Source organism: Anoplolepis gracilipes, chromosome 4, assembly GCF_047496725.1.
Source record: "Anoplolepis gracilipes chromosome 4, ASM4749672v1, whole genome shotgun sequence".
Taxonomy (NCBI): domain Eukaryota; kingdom Metazoa; phylum Arthropoda; class Insecta; order Hymenoptera; family Formicidae; genus Anoplolepis; species Anoplolepis gracilipes.
In genome coordinates, this window is record NC_132973.1 from 4639499 (window position 1) to 4663480 (window position 23982).

The window sequence follows — 23982 nt, forward strand, 5'->3', positions numbered from 1 at the left end:
CGTGTGCGTGTGTATATATATATATATATATATATATACATACACACACGCGCACGCACAAAGAAATACACACATACGTGCGTTTTCGTCTAAATTTTTTGCGTTGCGACGCAAAGAGAGAGAAAAAAGAAGAATGAGAGAGTGAGAGCGTGAGAGTGAGAGATGATGATGTTGATGATTATGATGACGACCGGGCGACTCAAGATTGCATGTATAGGTATAATGTACTACCCCGTGACTTTTATTAATGACGACTGCATTGCTCCCCCTGACAAAGGCTCGTATATTCATTACATAGTTGTATTTGCAATTATATTACCTATACATATATATTATATTCACTAATTAAAGTATACAAAACGAAAAAATGCGGATAAAGAGGAATTATATTGTTAAAAGCGAGAAAAGGGATTTGTGTGGCGGGCTCGTTTTCGGTATTCGCTCACGTGGAACATGCCAGTTTAGGAGAAAGGTATAGATTGTTTCCTTTCCTCTCATTAACTCTCCGAGATACACTTCGCTCTTTCGTCAATAAATTAAAATTTGTTCGCATTGCCATTTTACTTTGTGTGTATTATAACTTGGTGATTAAGTTTTAAATTAAGGCTAGAAGGGCTGTGGCCATCCTGTGTGTATACTCTATTCCGTGTAACGGCAATCTAATTATTTAATTAACGTGTGTTTATATTATATTAGGTATAATTTACGGGTAAAAGAGCTGAATAAGGAGGGTTAATAAATTCAATCGCGTTTCTCTCTGTCTCCCAGTCTGTCCTTCTCGCGCCTTCCCGCCTTTGGGGTGCTACGTCGACCTTCCCGATTTCGTGTCTTCGATTTTTCTACCGGGATGTGCAATTGTCGTGCTCGCAAGGCAATTTCAGGACGCGACTTTCCTAATAAATGATTGTCAGGATACTCATGTCTTTATACGCGGCCGATCATACCGGCCGGTCCCTCGGAAATCCAAATTGATTGAGGCTAAATCAAAATTAGATCAATCTCGCTTCGTAATTCTACCCTTTGCATTTCCGTCCCGAAAGTAAATCGTCTCCCCTAGACAGCGAAGGTATCGTGCAGTTTTTATGCGTAATTAATACAGTTAATAATTTGTTTTAACGTGTAGGAAAAAATTCCTAGCTGATCCTCTGTCATGATTAATATTAATTTTAATTTATGATAATTTTATTAGTTTATTTTTGTTCTAAATTCCGTTTTAACGAACGTCGAATCGATCTCGTCAATCTTTTTACGGCCTGTTAAAAACAGAGGCAATTTAAAAAATGTCAGCGCCGATGCAAAAACTGGTGGAGCGTAAAACATTTAACGGGTCGTCAAAGATTTAATCTTTATCTAGCTCGCGCGCGACACATGTGACGGAGCAGCCTCCACATTCGATATTTATTTTATCGTTTTTGTCGTAACGTGAAACGTTAAATTTGTGCTCCACTTCTCTCACTTCAAACTATTTTCGAAATCGAAACCTATATACTGGGCTGCCAAAAAACTTTTCTAAATACAGAGTATTCTTTGTTACAACCACATCCCTCTTGGAATTTCGGATGCGAAAGATCCGACGTTGTTTAAGTTATTTTCACTATGAATTAGTATTATTTCTTTTCTATAATAGGTACTCGTTTCTCTCGCTGAAAGAGCTATTTCATCACGTTCCACACGAGCTTCTCCACATTTTCAAACTCGAACCGTGCTCGTGCTTTCTGTTCTATTTAAGAATCGTGCATGAGAGAATAAAAAACGAGGGAAAAAGCCATGCAACAAAAAAAATGTGTGATAGTGACAGTGAGAAAAATCGAAAGGGCAGCAAAAGAGAAAGAGAGAAAGGCGAGTCGATTTGATCGACGATACGACACGATAATTCACGTGGACGAAATCGATGATGACGATGCTGACGATTAAAATGATGTTGAAGTTTGAATGCGTAAGAAAAAAAGCGATGTCTGTTTGCGGTTCACGATAGTAATCACGCGTGCGATGATATCGTGATTTGCGCACTAACAGATATATGTACATATGTATTAGGATCGTAATCGAGCGGAGAATCGGCGCATATTTTCCGTCTCTCTGGTGTTTCTCTCTGTTGTTACACTAATTTAATTTGTACATAATTTTAATGAGCTAAACCTCCGTCATTGTTAATCTTCCAGTTGCGTCGATTGGATTGAATGTCGTGCGCGCGCGCAAATAAGAGAGAGAGAGAAACAAAGCGAGCGGATTTTATTCGATTGTTGCGTATGCGTATAGTTTTTTGTTATCGCGCGAAAAATTTGTTTGTAATTTGTCTGAATCGAACGGCAAGCTAAAATAATAATACACGGGGAGATTCGTGATTCACGATTGTGCGGGTTCGAAGCTCAAAACCCGATAACGAAAATAGTGAAACGAACACTCTCGTATCGATCGACGCGGCGAATTAAAATTGATTAAAATTTATACCTATTATTAATGAATTAAAATCAAATAATCCTGATTGATTTAGCGACAAATCTCGTGTTAAAAAAAATTAAGGCAACGATCTCTCGGGAACGAGTCGGAAATGATGGGCCACAACACATCCGGTGACTTCCGTCCCATAAGTTGCGTCGAGCTTCTCGCGGCCAATGTGAAAGAAGCTCGTCCGTAAGTCTCGGCAAATGTCTCAACCATTTCTGTCCATTTTTTTCGCAGAAGTCAAAATATACCATATATAGGATGTTTTCGAACGAAAGTCTTGGAGAACGTTGGAAAGATTTTTTCGTTAAAAATCCATCTGCTATTCTGAAAGCAAACTTTTTATCTTAACTTGTTGTTTTTAAAAACTTTCCAACTTCTAATTCATCCTGTATATATATATATATATATATATATGTATATGTATGTATATATATATGTGTGTGTGTGTGTGTGTGTGTGTGTAGATGCACAGATGAATATAAATATGCATCGAAAGAATACATCGACTCGCTCGCGTAGAGTTCGTTTGCTTTGCAAACGTGGCGCATCTCGTCGAAAAAAAAATATTTCTCGCCGGATTTTGTATGGCTTCCGAAAGAACGGGACTGGATGTATCGCGAGAAATTCGCAAAATCAACTCGAATGTCGATTCTCCGATTCGAAACGCAAAGATTGGCGCCGCGGATAATTAAAATAAAAAAAAATACTATATTTATTCGAACAACTTGCCAAGTTTTGTTGCATAGTGTACGGCGAGGTAAACTCATAAAAGAGCAGAAAAAATCATATAAAAAAAAAAAAAAGATAAGAGGTAATAAGACGGTTAACGATACGAGAATGATGATCCAGTGGATTTAACGGATATATAAGTTGCATAACTGTATGAGCAAGATTTCACGAAATATTGATGTATATATCTTAAGTTTGTATTATAACTCTCCCCACTTAATTTGTATGAAATGAATTTCGAACATTAAAATCATGAATGAAAGACGTCGCTTTTAATTTTCTTGCTGCCACAATTCCCTCCTCTTTCTTCACTGCACAATATATTATTATATTTTGTCTATTTAAAAAAATACGATACAAATAAAAATCTATAGTAAAATATTTTGATGCCTATTTTAAGAATAGGAGAAATATAATAGCGGTGAAAAAGAATCTATATATGATTTAAAGCGAAATGTATAATTTGTGATAATTTAAGATTTATATCATTCCCTAGTAGGGATTGTGTGCATGAGAATACGCATGTCACGTGTACACATGTCAAAAACGCGCGCGCGCGCGCACGCCTGCACCCACCGGTCGGTGGACATGACAGGTGTTTGTCTGTTTTTCACTGTCGATCATATTTAATTTGAGAAAAATATCCCGATAATGATTTAAAGAAACATGATCCAAGGATTTATCATTATTTTTCCATAAGAGAGTTATTTTTCAATCAAAACCGTGAAAAAAAAACAGAAATAATGAATGCGCGAGAAACGGAGGTGAGCTTGATATTAAACTTTTTGTAATCATATCTTAACATTTTGCATTAGATGGCTATTATATTATGAGAAATCGCGGTATTACATAACATTCTCTATATTAATTACTTACTTGTACTAGTAATTGATTTTGTGCGAAGAAAAAAAACAAATCTTTCCCGTTAACCTTCAAATATTGATGAATATGTTGTGTTGTTGTGGAGATGTATAAGGTAATTTTTCGTTTCATTTAGGTGGACAATCTTAAGCAGCAGGGAAATTCGTGTGTCAAGGAACAGAAATATGAAGAGGCAATGTTTCATTACACCCATGCCATCAAACTGGATCCGCAGAATTATTCTCTCTACAGTAACAGGTCCTTCGCCTTTCTAATGATGAGACAATATCATTACGCTATGGAGGATGCCTTGATGACTATCCAACTGAAGCCTGACTGGTCTAAAGTACACGAGATGCATATTCTTAAACTAGTCAAATTCAATACAACAAATAAAAGATCAATTACCTAAAAGGGATGAATTACTTAAAAATCTGAAAACTTTTTTAAATTTATCTGTAAGGAGAAGAAAAATACATTGAAATTAATATACTGAATGAACTAATATACTGACTGTTTCTCAGGGTTATTTCAGGAAAGGTGAGGTCGAACTAAGGACATTCCGTTTTAGTGAGGCGCTTCAATCTTACAACAAAGCTCTGTCCTTGCAACCAAATGAGCCTAAGCTTTTAGAAGCAATGAACAGAGCATCTAGATCACTGATTAAAGACAGAAGAGGTATGTAACATAAATTTTTCTTGGAATTGTGAAGACTTGAAAAACATAACAAAATATTGTTTCACAGCTGATCAACAGATCCCGTGGCTTGGAGCTGGTGTTGGCATTATATTAGGAGTTATAGTTGTGATTGCTGACTATGTTTTTACAAACAAGCCTACTCTAACGGTATTTTTTTATTCATACTTTACATTTTGCGATTATTATCGCACAAGAATAAATAATCAAGATTAGACTACTTTTGTCATGATTATAAAATCATTTTGTACTCTGTTGCAGCATCCTTTACTGATGGCGTTATTAACGATATCTATAGCCATGCTTGGTTTTGGTATGGCAAAAGGGTTTCGTTACTTTGTAAAATGCCAAAGAAAATCATTACTAGAACCGCCCGTCGATCTCTTCCCTGAGGAAAAGGAAGATTTAGAAAATATCGACGTAGAGAAAAATAACGAGAAGGAAAAACATCCAAAATACAGCAAAGCACAAGCACGACAGCGATTCCGAAAAGGAAAATCGTAGTAAGTGTTGATAATTTGTTTCAAAATGTGCATTCTTAAATAGTTTAAATTAAGAGATTTAATAAAATCCCGATGCCAAACATAAAAATAATATATAGGGATAAAAATAATACGATTGGCTATGATCAGTTAAATGTTACTATTATTTTTTTATTGAAAAATTTGATATCTTTCTGACCTTTCTAACACATATTATTATTTTCAATTTTATATACAAATCATTCACTCGTAAGACGATATTTATTATTACAATGAAAAATTAACTAATTATTACATCTACTTTTAAATGAGAGTCACATTTTTTCACACAATATGTGATAAATAATTTTATACATATAGTTTATAGAAATTATAAGAGACAATTTCAATGGAACATGTGCTAATTACACACATTGCCAGTATATTTAATTACTGTATGAATTTTTAGCAAAGAATGAATGTATTTTCTAAGTTTTAGCCAAAACTAGTAAGAGACTATCCTATTTCAAAAAATTCTCGTATTTCTTATAATTCACTTAGCAAGAAACAGTATCTCTAAAATTCACACTCGTCCTTGTGATTCTTATACAACGAATAACGAAGTATAAGCATGTCAATCTAGTATTATAAGATAACGTTGCACTTTTCTCTACTTTTTGCACAATATATAATATATCAGATGTCCATAGCACATCTTCATAAATTTCGATTGAAATATATCTGAATAATATATATGTACACCTAAGTCTTTTCTCGGCTGGGAAGTATCATTTCCAGGATGAAACTCAAAAAGGGCTAATAGAGATTTTACTTGTAATTCATCAGTTTATAAATTGTTAAGTATTCGTTTATATACGATTCGATACCGATCGTTAGTTGCTACGCGGCAGTTTACTATCCTGCAAACCGCGATTTACGATATCACATAGTTACGCAATAAAGACGATAAAGAGATTACAAAACGGCGTTTATATCGATGGATAATATAACCTGATTCCCGAAACATCATCCTTTCAAATTTGATATACACAGGTTGAGGAAAAAGTATGGAAAATGAAAAATTCACCTTCAATTTCTTAAACGGAACACTCTAATTTTTAATTGCATATTCTTGTAGCTTACCTTAAGAGTTTTCCCAAACTACTATAATAAAACTTCTTTGGTTAAGAATTTCCTGAGATATTTCAAAGTTTGTAATGATACTTTTTAATATAAAATATGAAATAAGTGAAAAAAATTAATAAATCTTGCCTTAGATTTGCGCGGATCCTTCTTTGATCTTACCTTATAGATTCTTTTTCTGTAAAGCTTAAATTTTTCGAGATTTTTCATGGTTCCCATACTTTTTTCTCATCCTGTATAATGATTCTAAAAGAAGCTCGGAACATTCGATTTATTTTTGAAATTATATCATAAATTCTTCTAAATTAAACAGGATGAAAAATTAGGACAGTCAGAATTAAGTAACTAAATAGTTGATTAAAGTTCAAGTAAATAATTACGGTGATATTAATGAATAATGTAAAAATAATAAAAACAGTTCCAAGAAAAATCACATACGATTCCTTAAAAAACTTTGAATTTCGAATGTTCGATTTATTTTCGAAATTACATCTTAAATTCGTAGCAAATTAAAAACAGAATACACAGAAAAAAAGAATATTCTTACTTTGACAATATCTTCAGTTTCAAAATGTAAATTTTGAAATGAGATTATATTGCGTTAAATAAAGAAAATTTGCTTGGATGACGACATTTTATATAGTTTAACAAAAAAAAAAATATATTCTTGTTATTTAAAAATAATTTTCTTGAATGGAGAGGAATAAATGTTGGATAGAAAATAACACATGTTCAAATCGAAGATTACAATCTTTTTAGAGTTAAAATAATTATTTTATTCTTGAAATAACAATTGTAATATTGAAATAATATTGTTGAAATTTGAGATTTTTAAGTTCTTTTAAGAAGATTATAAATTATTGTGTATATATGAAACAATGAACGCGTTCATAAGAGTATATAAAGTTTTGATTTGACACTTGCTTTTTTTCTGTGTAGAAAGTTATAACGGATAATTATCAGAATTAAAACTAGCTAAATAGTTAAAAGATAAAAGTAAATAATTATAGTAATATAATTATATTAATGAGTAATATAAAAACGAGTAAAAACAGTTCCAAGAAAAATTGATGCTAAATATTAAAAATTCATAACATTCTTTTATAATGTGATATAAATAATTTAGAACTAGTAATAATCAATGACTGCGAAATAAAAAAAACAGGACGTATATTGAAGAACAGTATGTTCGCGTGTGAAATCGTCTTTTCTATATCTAATTTATAAAATAGTATTAATTATTCTTCCTCTACTATAAATTTAATTTTTTTACCTCAACAATAAACTTATTTCGTATGCATCCGATCAATGGAGCTATTTTTTTGTAAAAAAATCAAAATTATGGAATATATATGCAAGATTTTTTTATGCTTAATGCTCTCTTCCCTTTCCTATTTCACATACAATTCTAACATGAAATTACACACGACATTGTTTGGCGCATGCGTCTCATTGATATTCGCAGCATGGGCATTAGAAATAACTGGGCTGATTTAACTCGCTTGTTTGTAACAAAAGTCAACATATTAAAATGCAATAAATTGTCAATATGAAAAATGTGGGAAATTTAATATTTAGTCTAATAATAAAAGTATTTTTTTGAAACTGTCAAAAATGATTATAAGTGGTATTTTTTTTATTCTCCACAACACAATGCGACATAGTAATATATGTATATATATATGCATATATTAGTAATATATATAAATAAAAAAATGTATTTCTTGCTAATATAAAAATGTAAGTAATCAACTTACTTTATGTGAATAATTTGTTTCAAGCATATTACGTTTTTTTGATGCATCAATAACATGCTATAGTCATAGCCAATCAGTTTGCATTTTATTATATCGCCGATTTTTTGCATCTGTAAATAGACATTTTTTTATAAACGGTCGAGTTATTGTGTGTGTGTTTGTGTTGCGTTTATGTATATTAAGCTTATTCGAAGTATAACAGACTCTTGTAAGACTTATAAAACTGTGATATGATAAGAATCAACAGTCACTACCAAATTCTATCTATACAAATGACCATTCAACTTACAGCTCTACAAGGACAATAACGTAAACGAGTTGTGTTCTTAAAGAGATAAAAATGAGATAAATCGACCATTAACTTTTGACTTCATTTTTTTCACAAATGTTTCCTGCGTCTCGATGTGTTTTTTACACTTAATGGTTTAAGCAATTTTATAAAATGATAAAAAATTCTCGCTCATTTTTAATCTTTTATTATTTTTAAAAGGTTTAAATGCATCGCATTAATTATAGAATTTCGCGCGTTTTTCATAACAATAAAATAATGTATCCTTAATATCTGCCTCCTCTTCTCCTTTCTACTCGTAAACAGAATTTGTTTTCTATCTCGTACACAGGTTACACACACATACAGTCAGTCCAGTTATTTCTTACATCCACAGAAAGCATATATTGCTAGTCGAGCTGGCTGATTATTTCTTTTGGAACTTTGAAACGTTCACGCATCTCTTATCTGTGTGCGACCAAAGAGATCCTTTATTATAAGCGATGATGCGAATCAGAGAGCTAATATAGTAATGCAACCGACAGAAATAGATTCGTGAATATTATCTGCACATTTTAATTGCAATACAATTTACAATCCAAATATATTCTATTATATATTATATATTATTATATTATCGCGAATCTGCGATATATTAAATATAGAAAACTCGTAGACTGAAATTCATATAATTGTGACAAGTTGAATTTTTTCGAAGCATTCGAAGAGTTTCGAATATCATATCGAGAGTTTCCAGTATCCATTTTCAAGACTAAAGTATCGAGATACTCGGGGCTCAGTTTATATTTAAAATTGAATTGAACTCGTCAGGGAACAATGTATCGAATTGTACGCCTGAAATACAAGAGAAAAATCAACGGAGGCAGCCGAGAAAATTGCAGAAATTGCAGCATTTTTGTCATATGCTCCTCCGAAATCATTGACGTCACACAGCTGCACGGGTGTCGTCGCGAACATGGCCATTATATAAAAGAGCAGCATCAACAGCACGCCGCGTCCGGTGTTACGCGTTTTGTAACACTCTCGTTCCCGTTACATCCCGTTGCGAAAAAAATGGCGACAAGATCTCGATCTTGAGAATGTTTCCTATAAATGCGAACGCGAATATCTCTGAAGGGAGAATCTCTCGTCGCGCGAGACGAAATTTCAAGGGGTTAGGGTAATGTCGACGGAGCAGTTCCTGGAGCTGGTTTTCGTCGATACTTGGACAGAGTTAAAGTTCAAGACTCGAGGTTGGAAACTCGGGGTTTGCACTTCTTCCCCGGAAGCAGTTGAAACGCATCGCAGAATATATTCCGTGAAGACGCACACGAGACGTGGAAACGAAAGGAGCGTGCGTGGCCGGGACGCCCAATGCGATATGCGATTAAAGGCGGCTGATCTCGCTCGGTACTTGTCGCAACGCGCAGGCGCGCGCGCATGCGCAGTTTCGCGCGATACACCCTCGGCTCTATCAAACCGACAAAATGGGATTTTTCTTTGATCTCTATCGATTTTACGATATTTTATGATCTTTATCAACCTTTTGAAATTTTTTTTTTTATATTTGGAATAAAACGTGAATAAATGTTACTTAAAGAGCAAATACGTTTCTTTTATACGTTAATCTTGAAAATTTTTCTTTTTATTTTTAGATATGAATGGATATAATCTTACAATTATAAAATAATATTTATAAAAATTTTAAATAATATATTTTGTTACAAATTACAGTTATTGGGATAGGAAAATTTGGTTGCAATAAAATTCACAATTTTCCATTCATTTCATAATAATAACCTGTAAGTTTATGTTGTAACTATTTCCCGCCTCTTCATTATGGAGTTCGCAGCCGTGACTCCTGTTGAAATCGCGAAGTTTCCGCGCACCTCATTAAAACGTATGTATATGTATACTTATTAATAATGCGTGGCGAATGAAGGACGAAGTTCACGACTCGTACACTTCTTATAGTAATTGCACAAAGCTTGTCTGCGCTGTGGCGCAGAGGCAAAACGTAATCCACCATGAAGACTCTTTCTGTTATCCGCTCGTCCCGTCATTAAAATGCCCCACTGCTTGCGCGCTTAAAGTCTAAAGGAAAAAAAAAATATATCGGAGGTTTAACTTTTTTTTATACATTGTGAAAAAAAAATGGTAATGTAAAATAAAGTATACATTATATTATATATATATAATACTATTTTATTACACGTATTATATATATTAATACATATTATACTATATTATACGAAAAAAAATCGATTTTCCCTCTTTGTTCATTATTTATCGAAAGTTGCGAGCAGAGTCAAGTTTATCACGTGTCACATCGAGTTGTGAACTCCAGCTCCAGCGCTTATCCTATCACCTAAGAGCGCCCTGCACGAACCGACCCTGCGCTACTTTTCTACCGTACCCTCACCCAGACCCATCGTGTGTACTGGCTGGTGAGAGCTGATTGGCGAACGATGTTCACTGGAGGGGGAAAAGATTCTAGTGGGGGCATCGCAACACGAAACGGGGGCCCTCTCGGCGACTAGGCGCTTCTATCAATGCGCAATCGCATCGGAACGGTACACGAAGTCGGGGAGGCCTGTAGCGAAGTGAGGAATAAACACAGTGGATAGTCCACGCAACGGCGACGAAGAGGAAGAGAGAAAGAGAAAGAGAGAGAGAGAGAGAGAGAGAGAGAGAGAGAAAGGACACATAGTGGGAGAGAGCGAGGAGGGAGAACCCAGCTGGAGCGAGCGAGACGGACGGTACAAGCGAGCGAGCGAGAGAAAGAGAAAGAAAGAGATAGAGCGAACGAGCAGGCCAACGAGACGATCACGATGCACGGAGGCGAGCACAAGCGGCCAGGGGCACAGGGCTGAGGGCTGAGGGCTCGACGGGGCCTCGAGTAACGTTCACGGGCCGGCGGCGGCGCAGCCAACGAGCAATGGAGCAGCCGAAGACTCCAACGTCCCGGCTACTCGTCACGAGCTGCATCGAGAACAAGGACGAGCTGGAAGAGGTAACATAAATATTTGAAATAGTCACTGGATACGTATCGGGTGCGAGGGCCTCCGCCATTGTTGCGACGGTCGCGCACGTTGCTGACGGGCGGCGCCACATGCGAAAACGCACGTTTCCCCGCCAAATTTCAATTTAGGATTTTATTTCCTTCCTCATTCATATAAGTATTTCTGATAAACTTTATATTTTTTGTGTAAGAGAAAGCTTCATCACGATTTTATTTAATTTTTACATTTTCAACTTTATTGGATTATTCAATTCGTAATTCTCTTCAATTATTTTACATCATATGTTTTCCTTCGTATTCTCTCAAAGAAAAAAAAAAAATTAAAAAAAAAAAAAGATTTTATTGCAAAGAATTACATAAAAACATTACATTATTCTCGCTTATACTTTTTTTCGTTATTATGGAAAATCAAGTGATACAATATGGTTTCAGAAATTGGAGAGATGCCACTCGATGCTGCAAAATCTAACTGCTGGACTTTCAGAGAAGGAAGTTCACGATACATTGAACAATGCAGTGTGCAAGGACAAAACGCACGAGGAGGTCTCATTGGGTTTACTAGTAGTGATCTTGACAGACTCGCAGAATGCTGCTAAGAGTTACAGAGACTTAACGTTAATCACGCGAGATGGCCTTGCCATTGTGCTGCATCACCTCAATCAATTAGTATTGGAGAAATATTTGAGATTAAATGACGTCACTAGAAGTCAACTGTTGTGGTTGCTGAGAGAAATGATAAGGACTAGTGTAACTAATGTGGATAATCTTTGTTTAAGTTTGTTGAGGCATGCTGCGGGTGGAGATATTTCCCCAAGAAATTTATTCCTTGTTGACGCTCTCTTAGATATTTTTCAAGAGAATCGAGCGTGGTTGGACAAGTTCCCTTTTTTAGTAGCATCAATTGTATACACGTATTTGCGGTTAATAGAAGACCATAACGCGCCTCACTTGGCTGGTTTACGACAAAAGGAAGTGACCTTTACAGTGTCTCTTATAAGAGAGCGAATGGCAGACTGCTTAGCTATTGGAAGGTACAAAAAGCGACTAGTGCTTTCGAATAATAAATTATCGGACAAACTAATGTGTTAATTTCATTTTTTTTTCCTCTGCAGGGATTTGGTTCGTTTACTGCAGAACGTTGCTAGAATACCCGAGTTCGAGGCATTGTGGAAAGACATACTGCTCAATTCAAAAAGCCTTTGTCCGAATTTTAATGGTGTTCTCCAGTTACTGCAGACCAGAACCTCGAGAAGATTTTTACAATCTCGCCTGACGCCGGACATGGAGAGGAAACTCGTATTTCTCACCAGTAATGTCCGTTTCGGTAATCACAAGCGCTATCAGGACTGGTTCCAAAGGCAATACTTGGCAACACCTGAATCTCAGTCGTTAAGATGCGATCTTATTCGCTTCATCGTCGGAGTCATACATCCCACGAACGAGTTGCTGTGCTCCGACATCATACCGCGATGGGCGGTAATAGGCTGGTTATTCACAACGTGTACCTCCACCGTAGCCGCCAGCAACGCAAAACTGGCCTTGTTCTACGATTGGCTGTTCTTCGAACCCGACAAGGACAACATCATGAATATCGAGCCAGCGATCCTCGTCATGCACAATTCGATGAGGTCTCATCCACCCGTCACTGCCACACTTCTAGATTTTTTATGCAGGGTGAGAGTTATACACAAATGTGTCATAATGTTCGAATTTTTATCGTTGTAATCTCTTCGTTTCTAACACGAGAAATATGATTTGTCCGTAGATAATTCCAAACTTTTACCCTGCGCTAACGGATAAAGTGAGAAATGGGATATTTTCATCGTTGCGGCAAATTTTGGAAAAACGCGTTTTGCCTAGCCTATACCCGTTATTCGATAGCCCGAAACTGGACCGCGAATTGCGGAGCAAAATACGGGAGACCTTCAAGGAGTTTTGCCTACCACCAAATACAGATCCTGGTAAAATTATTATTACTGCATGCATAACTATCTCGCATCCTGCATAAAAAGTAAGCTAGGGATCCAAATTTTTGGCATTCAAACATCTTTGAATCAATTTTAATTCACAAATTCGGATAATCGTTACATTGGGAAAGCTTTTTTTGTTATTAAGTTCTAAAGTTATCGATTACACTCAACGATTATTAATATCTTTCATTTCGGTTCATCAAATTTAAACAATTTTAAAGTCATTATTGTCGGATATTATAAATATCCGAATGTTTATAAATAATAAATAAGGTAGTTATTCTTTTTGCAAAAATACTCTCTACAAAAAACTTGAATACCAAGGATTTCTTTTATATCTGGAAGAATCAGGAAATTTTATTGGACTCCAGAGAATTTTTTGAAAAATTTTCTTTGATAATTTTGCTCCTATATTGTTAGCAAGCAGTCGACAAGCCAAATAAATTATTTATATAATATGCTAATATATTATAAATATGTATATAGCTATCAATCATATATTCAATTACTTAAAATATTGAATATGCAGTACATATTTTTTTACAGTAATTATTTTACTTTTTATGATAAAAAAATGAAAATATGCAAATATTCATCTTATGAAAGCTATTTAGTTTTTTTTCCAGTACATTTGCAAATCTATCATCTTAAAATTTAAATGACTTTATGTTTTTTCTTGAGGGAAAAACATTAGAAAACGCATACAATAAAAAAACTCATTTTAGAAAATTGCAGCAAAAATCTTTAAAATATATTCACTTTACCTACATTTTGAATAAAAATATTTAGAAGATTAGGGAATTATCAAAACATTTTTTTACAAGGGTTAAGACACTCTGATAAATACATCTGATAGTTAAGACTATCATTTTGGAACATTAGAAAACAAATACTCTTATTAGATATGGCAAATGTATTTAGAAAAAACATTGAAAAAATATCTCAATTATTGTGATACCAATCCTACATTGCATAAGTATACTTGAATAGTAAAATATATATATATATATATAAATTTAAACAAAATTAATTTCCTTTATTGTTTATTATAATTTCGTATGTAGTGCTTGCAAATTCTATGTATATCTCTGTGTGTGTGTGTGTGTTAGAATTTTTTATATAAAATCTTGATATAAAAATGTCAAATCAACAAATTAAAGAAAATTTATGCTTGGCTCCATATGCAATCTGGCATTTTTTAACTGGATAAAAGTTGTTCAATACAAATATGTAATTTCGTAATTGGAACACGTATTTCATTGAAAATATGGAAAGACACTAAAAAAAATCTTACCAAATTCTTGGAAGTACTTTTAGATATCTGGAAATGCCACATGTACATGATGTTGAGTGTGTTTCTTCGCAAAAACTTTTTTTTTTGCGCAAAATCTGATGATTCACTCCTTTTAGCTTTCAGCACATTTATCGCTTACTAACTTTTTACCTCATGTCCTTAAGCAGGTAATAAGGTTATGAAATATTCAGGTAAAATGGAAGAGCTCAACAAGGAGCACAATCCAGGGACTGTAATAGAGAATACCACAAACTCTACCGTGGAGAATAATCACGTGGCACAGGACCCAGAACCAGCGTTTAGTGATGAAGAGGAGGAGTCTCCTCTCAGGTTGATTAACTATTACGTCTATTCTATAATAATATATGTTAATGTTTTTATATAAAACAGTATTCGTATGAATCTAATAATCTTTTTGATATGGAAAAACCATAGCTTTCATAATTAATTTATCAATAAAGCAATAAAAAATCAATATCGACAATTACGCTTCGGTTTTACATGAAGTGATGTAAGCACTATTTATTATGTATTCTACATGTATGATTATAGTCAATTCAACCAAAAAAATTAAACGTATTTCAGATATAAAATCAGTTTTGCGAATTTATTTACGTTTTAGGATAGTAACAAAAGTGGAAGATGAAGATGACGAGGAGGATATACCATTGTCCACAGTAAAACTAAAAAGCGATCAAAAGAATGCAAATTGTGTTGTGAAGAAGGAGGACATTACATCGCATTTGCGTCTCATATTGGAGCCGGAGGAGTTAAGAATCAGCACAGAGACATTACACACGGAGGCTGACAATGAAGCGAGGTGTCAAACGATGGAGAGAATAGTACAAATGGTCGTGGAGGACGAGATAGACGCCGAGATGATACCCGCGCTAGCGTCCTGCATATCGACCATCTTATCGTCGCAGATTACGGCGCAGATCTTTCCGTCGGATAACTTGAACGAGGAAGCGTTAGCCGACAGTATAAGCACTCCGTTGTTCGTTATGTTTCGAAATCAATTTCAATTGTGCAAAGAGGAAGATAATAGGCGAAAGCTGTTGGCTAGGGTGCTAGCAGAAATGCAGTCGGTTCAACCACGAATAGGCTATCTCCTCCTTTATTTCTTGAAAGTCTGGGGCAGAGAAGAGGAGAAACGAGAAGGCGAGCCGAGGTTAGTGTAAAAATAAAATAATTGTAAAAAGAAAATCAGTAAATAAAAGAAAACATTTTTGACTTCGATCACCTATATTTGATTTCAGCAATGTTTTGAATGACGTTAAAGCGTCGGTGTACAAGGACTTCTGTGCGCAGCGAGAGAAAAAATTGGATGTCTGCCTGGTATCGGACTTGAAGGTACGAGTTTTATGTCTGGATACACAGAAATAAATTAAATATTGTACGTATATGTATACTTGAGTAGCTTTGTATAACATACATTTGTCTTTATTACAGCTCTGCCATGAAGATAACATATTCATGTTATGTTATCTCGTGCCCGACGTGTACATGGAATTTCAAAACGTCGCCCTCGGGAACGTCCAACTGTTACATTTGGTCGTCTCTACGGTGGACTCGTGCCAGTTGCAGGATCTGGTTTGTCAAATAATGCAGGGTCATCTGAAGATGCTAAAGAAAGAATCCTTCACCGCGTTATTAACAGCTAGCTTAAACTGGGAAACTTTCGAGCAGTACTGTTTTTGGCAGCTCATATTTGCGCACGATTTTCCTATCGATTACGTACTGCCGGTTTTGCCCAAACTACAGTTTCGCAATCATGCGGAGGCGCTTACTTCAGTTTTGTTCATGCTTAAGCAAGAAAAGTGAGTAAAATACAGTTGAAAGTTAAATATACATATCAAAAAACCTATGTATAAATTATGAAAACAATTTCATGTACAATTTTATATGTTATACAGGCCAACGTTGGATCTTCTACGACAACTGCTCGCTCGGCAGAGCGTTGATGGCGACATGTTCGTCGTGGCCGCGCTACGCTATTGGTGTCGCGACTATGAAGAAAAACTCGGCGAGCTGCTTGCGAACTTACTTAGCACCCGTTATCCTGCGACCAGTCCGAATAAACGGAAACGTTCCGGTGCTAAACAGAATCAACAGTCCGGACCGCCTACCGGGGAACAAGTTCTCGGCCATTTGGACCAATTACGTCAGCACTGCATGTCCTCCGCGGAATTACAACTGTACCATTTGGAAGGTATGCAGAGAGCGCTGCAACAGGCGCAAGCTGCAAGCAACGACTCGTTGAGAAAGAGCTACGGGGATCTCTTCGCACTTGCCGAAGTCAACGAGGAGAACGAACCACCGCCGCCGAGTAGCTCCGCGAGAAAGCACACCGTTTCCTCAGGAACTGGTGGCGGCAGTGGTAAGGGCGGTCACAGGAAAACCGGTGCTAATACGCGAGAAAGATCCAATTCAAAGAGACCACTTCCGCGATATCACATTGATAGTACCTCTAGTAGCGAAGTAAGTTCTTTTATTGTAACAGCGTGTGTATGTATATGTAAAAATTAGAATAGAGCAAAAAATTAACGTTGAGTAATCATCTTTTTTTCTTATCGCTTACAGGAAGAGGAGATCGTGAATCCAAAGCAAGCGAAAAAAAGGAAAAAGATCAATCCAGTGGGCTCGGACAGCGACTGACCACCCAGTGTCTTCATATGTCACATGGACCATGTCACGTGTGTGCAGCAAGCTAAATTAGCCTTAAGGATAGTAAGATAATATGATATACATAAATAGAGATCTATTTAGCGCGACTTGTAAATATAATGTACGTTAAGAATGAAAAAAAAAACGTGGAGAGGTATACATATATTCAGAAAAACCTTTAATATGTTTCGTAAATGTTGCTCAGAGCAACAGCAAAATTGCCAGAGACTCTGATTGTTATTGTTGAATCGTTTTATTAAACAAAAAAAAATTAAGATCGGCGTGTGAGACCTACTTAATCATATTTTTAAGCACGATCTCTCTCATTCCGAACATGTTTTTACACGTTAATATTGATTGCTTTTTTCCGATAATTCTTATGACAGATATAAGTAATCTTATAAAACGGTATGTCAATTATTTTATTTCCCTGTGTTTTCCTCTCGAAATATTCACGCGCAGATTTATCGGACCATCGCTCGCATCTGTCAAATAAAGTTACCAAACAGCAGGACTAAACTCTCAAATCACTTGATTATTTTTTTTGCAAAGCGAGAAGCATAGAATCTGGCAACATTGCGAGGAGTAACAGGAACACAATATATCCCTTTTGCACTTTTTTTTACACATTGTTTAAATAATTGTCGTATCTTATTTTTTTTTATAAAACTTCTTTTTAAAATAATCGCTGCAATCGGACATATTTGTTGCCATATCTCCGAACGCAATTCATATAAGAATTGTTAGCTTTTCCTTTTCTAGAATTAAGGACTTTCTGCTGGAATATCGAGACCGTAAATCAGCGCATCGAATTTCGGCAAGAAGCGTACAGTTTTACGACCAAATATATTCAGTTCGCATCTACGCTTATTGAACACAATTATTCTCGAGAGACGCCAAGGATATCTTTTTAAATATGTTCTGCATGACGAAGATTGTTAGCGTTAAAGTAATCGGAGCGATTCAATGTTATATCATTTTTTTTTAAATTTTATTAGAGTGATTTAGTAATCTGTTGCGATTGTATTAATTGCGACATAATATGAATTGTATTGTACTTTTGTATATGTTTTTACATCCCCGATATTGGTAGATAGACGTGTAAGGTAAAATTGTTTCGCAAAGATAACGATCGACTATATACACGTTAAGTCGGTCTATCACACATCATTGTATAAGTATTTAATTCTCTTAAAAGTATTTGATTGAATTTCCACATTATTTACCATACGTCATTTCTCATTTCATTATCATGCTACATACAAAACATGCGTGTTTCTCTCTGAAATGTTTAAAAGACTCGAACTACGCAACACCTTCCAAAGATGAGTGAAAGGGAAAAAAATGTAGTCTTCTCCCCCTCCCTACTGGATCGAACGTTTTGTAAATTTAAATCTTAAAGGCAGAGTGGAGATTATCATCATTTATTTGCAATGTACATTTCCTGTAAAAAGTGATTAATCTAAAAGTCAGATTGCATTATGTATTTTCTAGATATGTACACACACACACATATATTTAATGTCTCTATATATATATATATATATGTATATATATATATATATATATATATATATATATATATATATATATATATAGAGTATATAAATAGTAAATATATGTGTAATCTTTTTATCTCACATGCATATATGTGTATATAGAAATATAGAAATTATATATATATATATATATATATATATATATATATATACACACATATATGAGATAAAAGACAATGAGAGAATATATATGTGTATATGTGAGATTATATTGTATCGTGATGCGATCAGAAAAATTGCTAAACACACTTTACATTTTTACGAACTTTATATTTCTCAACATCCTCCACATATCCCCCTCTCCCCTTACATACGTTTTTCCTTTGATTTTATCTCTATTAATTATGAACACGAAATTGTGTCGCAATAATCAGATAAACAAAAAAAATTTCAGACATGTCTGTGAACGAGTTCGTGCGAACAATTTATATAAAGAATGGATGTGTGTTTAGTATTTCCTTCTCCCTCCCCTTCCCTCCCTCCCCTTCCCTCCCTCCCTTTCCGTTTGTAATAACGCATGACGATAATGACATTACTAGAGTCTTTTCTACTTGTATATAAACAATGACGATACGTCAGAGGATATTTAAAAACGATGACCGACGAGAGAAAGAGAGAGAGAGAGAGAGAGAGAGTAGAATTTAAAGCATGCGCGAAGCGATATGTGAGGAAAAGGAAGAAGAATGCAAATCTGTAAACATCTAATGTTTTTAACAATCTTGTACACACGGAAGAATATGTAAATACATAGACAGATTATCGCATAAACATTTAATGTTTTTAATGATCTTGTACACACGTAAAAAAAAATGTAAATATATCGAAAAATTATCGGAAGCAAACTTGTGATATATCTTGTAGTACTTACTTTCTTCTTCTCTCGATTCACCACCTTTCCTCGAGATAGTCTTACTCTCATGGATTATCTTAAAGATAAATTATCTCGCTGACATTATTATAGCAATGATAATACGTGCGTACTTGAAGAGTACACACACACACACACACAAATACTTTTTTTTTATCTCGTTTTATAAAGTTGTATAATCGTGCAGTAATTTCGTGACGCGCTTTTATCAGATAATTTTTATCATACAAAGAAACGCGACAATTATCAATGTTTGCCGATGAATAATGTTTCATTCGCAATGACCACTAACTCATGTTGGATATAATCGCTGTTTACACATTACATATGTCATATTGTACAATATGATTCGTTATATGAATTCTGACACGCAACGGTGCGTTCCAAGAAAGCGCGTAAAACTCTCATTGCGAAAACAATTTTATTTTCTTCTGTCTCACACACACGTGACACTTTCGTTACACATTGAGAAAGAGAGAAAGAGTAGAAAAAGAGAAATTGAACTTGATGCGAGATAATAAATGAAATCATATATGCATATATACTTGTGTAGTAATATATCAATTGTCACATTATTATTGCTAAAAATGCGTGGGGAAGAAGTGGAATAGATTCTTATTTATTTCCTCAAGAAATTTGTGGATACGTCATCATTAATTATATGACATATCTTTCTCTACATATGTGATGCATTAATCAAACCTTTCAATTTGTCATATATTCGCCAGCAAGACGAGAATTGCGAAAACTATATAATAAAGTAACTATATCTGTCTTTCTTAAGGTTTACTTGGTTTTATTACTTCACGTTAAGGACACAGAATGAAGGACCGTATAATTTCACAAATTTAATCATTTCGATGATACATTATAATTCGCGCTCGTCTGTCTGTCGAGAATTTCATTCAGCTAATTTTCGCAGGACGAAGATCAATCGAAAGCAGAAATCATTCACGAAAGCATTTACGAAAATGCTCCTTATCATATTTTATTTTATTTGATTCGATAAAGTCTCAATTATATACCACTGATCAAATATTTTTTTTTTTTTTTTAACATAAAGATATTCGTGATCTCTTTCAATTTTTCGTACAATGCCAATATTTCATTGATATTTAAAAATTGCAAGAAGTCATCCGCCTCTATTGATCTCCGCGCATTTTAGTGTCACCTAATTAAAGTAGAGAAATAGTTTTGTTTCGATTGTGCACACGGGGTTGTACTTTACATTAGGTATATTTAAAGAGTCCAAGTCCACGCGCGCGGCAACGTATGCGCACTCGTTTTATAATCGTTATAATCACAAAAACGTCGAATATGTACAAGGAGTCTGTACAAATTCGTATCTGCCATTCGCGTATCTGCCATCACGCATATCACTTAGAAATTCGATTATTACACAATAGGTATCATTCTTTATGCTTGTAAGCAGTGTTTTTCGTAGATAACGTTGAAGTCATCTAGATAAAGATAAGATATATAATATTTTATTTTAGACTTATCTAAAATAAAATAAAGATAATTTATTTCAAGTTTATCTAGATAATACATAATTATAAAGCATCTTACCTAGATTATTTTAAGATAACGTTGCTTTACAAAAATATAATTACAGAAAAAATGAAAACAGTATAATATAAAACACTAGTAGTATGTTGCTTTCGAATCTGACATCACTGTTGTGAGTCAGTGTACATTACTATATATTGAATAATTCATTTTATGAAACAATGATTGTATTGAACAAAACTCATTTAGTAAGTGTTTAGTGATTTTTTTTAATATGATTGAATCTTATTTTTGAGTTGCCTTTGGAAATAAATCTAAGAACCAAATTTATTTATTAAAAAGTGCTTATTAAGGATTAAGTTTTGTTGATTGCAGAATTATCTTAAATAATTTAACGCAGACAATCCATTTTATTATCTAAGATAAAAATATAGATGATATATTCCATTATTATCTAGATAAAGATGAGGTAAAGCAATTGCTGCAATTCATCTAAGTGATTATCTAGATAACTTCATCTAGATAACAGAAAACACTGCTTACGAGAGATGCAAAAAAGTATTTACTTTGTAACCAAGTTTGCCATGCTAAACAGCAATATAGTACTAATGATAGTGAAATTGACACCGATAGGATCTGACAGTTCAAAGCGTGAGACGATGCTGTCTTCTCACTTAATACGTTCGACAAATTACTCGATGTAGCTTTTTCGTCGCAATTAGAAATTAATCGAACCGAGTTAAAAGCAGGGTTAGCAAACTTTCGCACTTTTTGGGTAAAATTCATATCGGCGATAAAAAGTATTTTTTAGAAAAAAAAAAAAAAAAAAAAAACTGACAAAAACTAGTCTTTTCTATTAAATGTTAAAATAGAAAAAATTTATTTATTCTTTTTATCGATATTCATCAATTGAGTGTTTTCTAATTTAAACTTTATTCAAAATAAAATCTGTAATAGATTAGGAATCGATGTAGCAAGTAAATTAATTTTTCGTTAGATGTTTAAAAGTAAACGCAAACTAGATTTATATTTGTAAAAATTTTTAATTTTATTACTATCACATTTTTCTTATTGTATATTAAATTATTTATAATTATTAAATTAAAAATTAATATTAACTTTAGTAATATTTATATCTCCAAAATTTTTGTGTTCTATTAAAATTTTCACATATTTATTTGAATTAAAAGATTTTGTTATTATATTGATTTCATTTTTTTAACTGTAGTAGTTAATATGATTTATTAATTAAAGCAAAAATATCTTTGTGTGCATGTGTGTATGTAGAGTTATATAAATATATTTCAGTATTAATTACTTTTATAGTTTGTGTCAGTTTATTCCATTAGATAAAGTCCGTAAAAACTGAAATTTTTTATCATAGTTTTTTTCCACTCATCAGACTTTTTCGGTTAACCCTGATTAAAAGTTTTACAATATTGATTATTCATAACAGATTATCTTTACATTGACAACGTGCATCTCATTAATAAAAGTCTGCCAACACAATACAAGCCTCTCAAAAAAAAAAAAAAAAAAAAAAAAAAAAAAAAAACAAAAAAAAAACAAACGTCGCAAAGATGTCATAAAAGATAGATGTTCGGACATTTTGCAAATGCTTCTTTTTCTTAAGACATTCTTTTTTGTGTTGTTCGAGAAAGGAAGGATACGTTTTCGTTTGAAGATATAGCGATTGCAAAAGTTTCAAGTGACTTCTCGACGAACGCCGTTGTCGTTCATTGAAAACTTTTCAATGAAAAGCGAATTATGCAATTTCTCGCTGATAGATGAGACTAATCTTGCAACGCCTTATCTTGATGATTACCGGCCCGACTATCCGCTTTAGGCGCGTTATAATCCTACATTTACGTAGCTACAAAATCATATATGTCTAACATCACCGTTTGCGAAGGCTCCTCTCGTTTACTTTAGCGCGCATGCGAACCGCTCCGTTAACGGTCGTTCCAACAGTCATCAACGCGTTCAGCTCGTTGTATACACGCGACAAATAGTAGTAGAAATTAATATACATCGCTGATATCCTCGTTCATCATACGCACGCACGCACTCGCACACGTACACTGATTTTTCACATTCTTCTATTGTAATTCCGTTATAGATTCGCATATGCGTATATGTACACAATTACCAGTCGCGTGGTCTTAAAGGGTCCTAAGGCTGCTAAGAATCCCACTTTCGGAAACTTTTCGCGCTCCCTTTCTCGCGAAGGGAAGATATACAGGAGATTAACCAAGTTCTCTCTCGATCGATTTTAACACTATTAAAGAGGAAAAACAAATCTTTCTCTTTGTTAAACAACAGGCTTAGTAAATCACTTCGTATACAGTGGCCTTTTTATCGCCGGATCCAGTCACAATGTACTTGTCATCTGCGGAAATGTCGCAACTCAGCACCGACGACGACTCCTTAGACTGCAAAATTTAACAAAATTCGAGCACAATATAGTATATATATATATATATATATATATAGAAATTGATGATTAATACGAAATATTTTAGAGAAAGAGGAATTTTTTTTAACGTCTACTTGTTTTTAATTAAATTGATTTTGTTCGACAAATTTTTAAAAGTTCAAAGACAAATAGAAGAAATGAATATTATATCCTACGTATATTCTGTATCACGCACATATGATCTCATAATATATTAAATTCGACGCAGCTCCAACGCTAATCAGGGAGATGAGAAAAAATCAAAATATAATCTA

The 23982-nt window shown here is 34.1% G+C and overlaps 3 protein-coding genes across 9 annotated transcripts in view; 2 read left to right on the plus strand and 1 right to left on the minus strand.

Moving 5' to 3' along the window:
- The first annotated feature begins 3721 nt into the window (after nucleotides 1-3721).
- On the plus strand, nucleotides 3722-6951 carry LOC140665045 (uncharacterized). Its single transcript, XM_072890725.1, has 5 exons — nucleotides 3722-3941; nucleotides 4175-4384; nucleotides 4563-4716; nucleotides 4784-4884; nucleotides 4996-6951. The coding sequence occupies exons 1-5, from the start codon at nucleotides 3921-3923 to the stop codon at nucleotides 5236-5238; spliced, it is 729 nt and encodes a 242-aa protein (XP_072746826.1). The 5' UTR covers nucleotides 3722-3920; the 3' UTR covers nucleotides 5239-6951.
- Nucleotides 6952-10832: 3881 nt separating this feature from the next.
- LOC140664775 (integrator complex subunit 3-like) lies at nucleotides 10833-17405 on the plus strand. 3 transcript variants are annotated; one of them, XM_072890242.1, is made up of 10 exons: nucleotides 10833-11376; nucleotides 11818-12416; nucleotides 12498-13059; nucleotides 13151-13346; nucleotides 14814-14979; nucleotides 15272-15820; nucleotides 15909-16002; nucleotides 16102-16469; nucleotides 16566-17130; nucleotides 17233-17405. In XM_072890242.1, the coding sequence occupies exons 1-10, from the start codon at nucleotides 11302-11304 to the stop codon at nucleotides 17305-17307; spliced, it is 3249 nt and encodes a 1082-aa protein (XP_072746343.1). In that variant the 5' UTR covers nucleotides 10833-11301; the 3' UTR covers nucleotides 17308-17405. The 3 variants fall into 3 exon arrangements, with proteins under 3 accessions (XP_072746343.1, XP_072746344.1, XP_072746346.1); XM_072890243.1 differs by having other exon boundaries at nucleotides 10834-11376; nucleotides 14817-14979; XM_072890245.1 differs by having other exon boundaries at nucleotides 10836-11376; nucleotides 14841-14979.
- Nucleotides 17406-20351: 2946 nt separating this feature from the next.
- Gro (TLE family member transcriptional corepressor groucho) overlaps nucleotides 20352-23982 on the minus strand; it is a 77239-nt gene continuing 73608 nt past the window's right edge. For all 5 annotated transcript variants that reach the window (XM_072890772.1, XM_072890771.1, XM_072890773.1 and 2 more), the window contains one exon: nucleotides 20352-23684. In XM_072890772.1, coding sequence (XP_072746873.1) covers nucleotides 23577-23684 — 108 coding nt within the window. In that variant the 3' untranslated portion in view covers nucleotides 20352-23576. The remainder of the gene's footprint in view (nucleotides 23685-23982) is intronic.

Bases quoted from the DNA above. Each gene is read 5' to 3' on its own strand.
- LOC140665045 (XM_072890725.1), top strand. From the start codon at position 3,921: ATGAATGCGCGAGAAACGGAG. The intron at 4,385-4,562 runs GTACACGAGATG...ACTGTTTCTCAG, and splicing joins TGAAGCCTGACTGGTCTAAA to GGTTATTTCAGGAAAGGTGA. The intron at 4,717-4,783 runs GTATGTAACATA...ATTGTTTCACAG, and splicing joins ACTGATTAAAGACAGAAGAG to CTGATCAACAGATCCCGTGG.
- LOC140664775 (XM_072890242.1), top strand. From the start codon at position 11,302: ATGGAGCAGCCGAAGACTCCAACGTCCCGGCTACTCGTCACGAGCTGC. The intron at 11,377-11,817 runs GTAACATAAATA...ATATGGTTTCAG, and splicing joins ACAAGGACGAGCTGGAAGAG to AAATTGGAGAGATGCCACTC. The intron at 16,470-16,565 runs GTGAGTAAAATA...TATGTTATACAG, and splicing joins TTCATGCTTAAGCAAGAAAA to GCCAACGTTGGATCTTCTAC.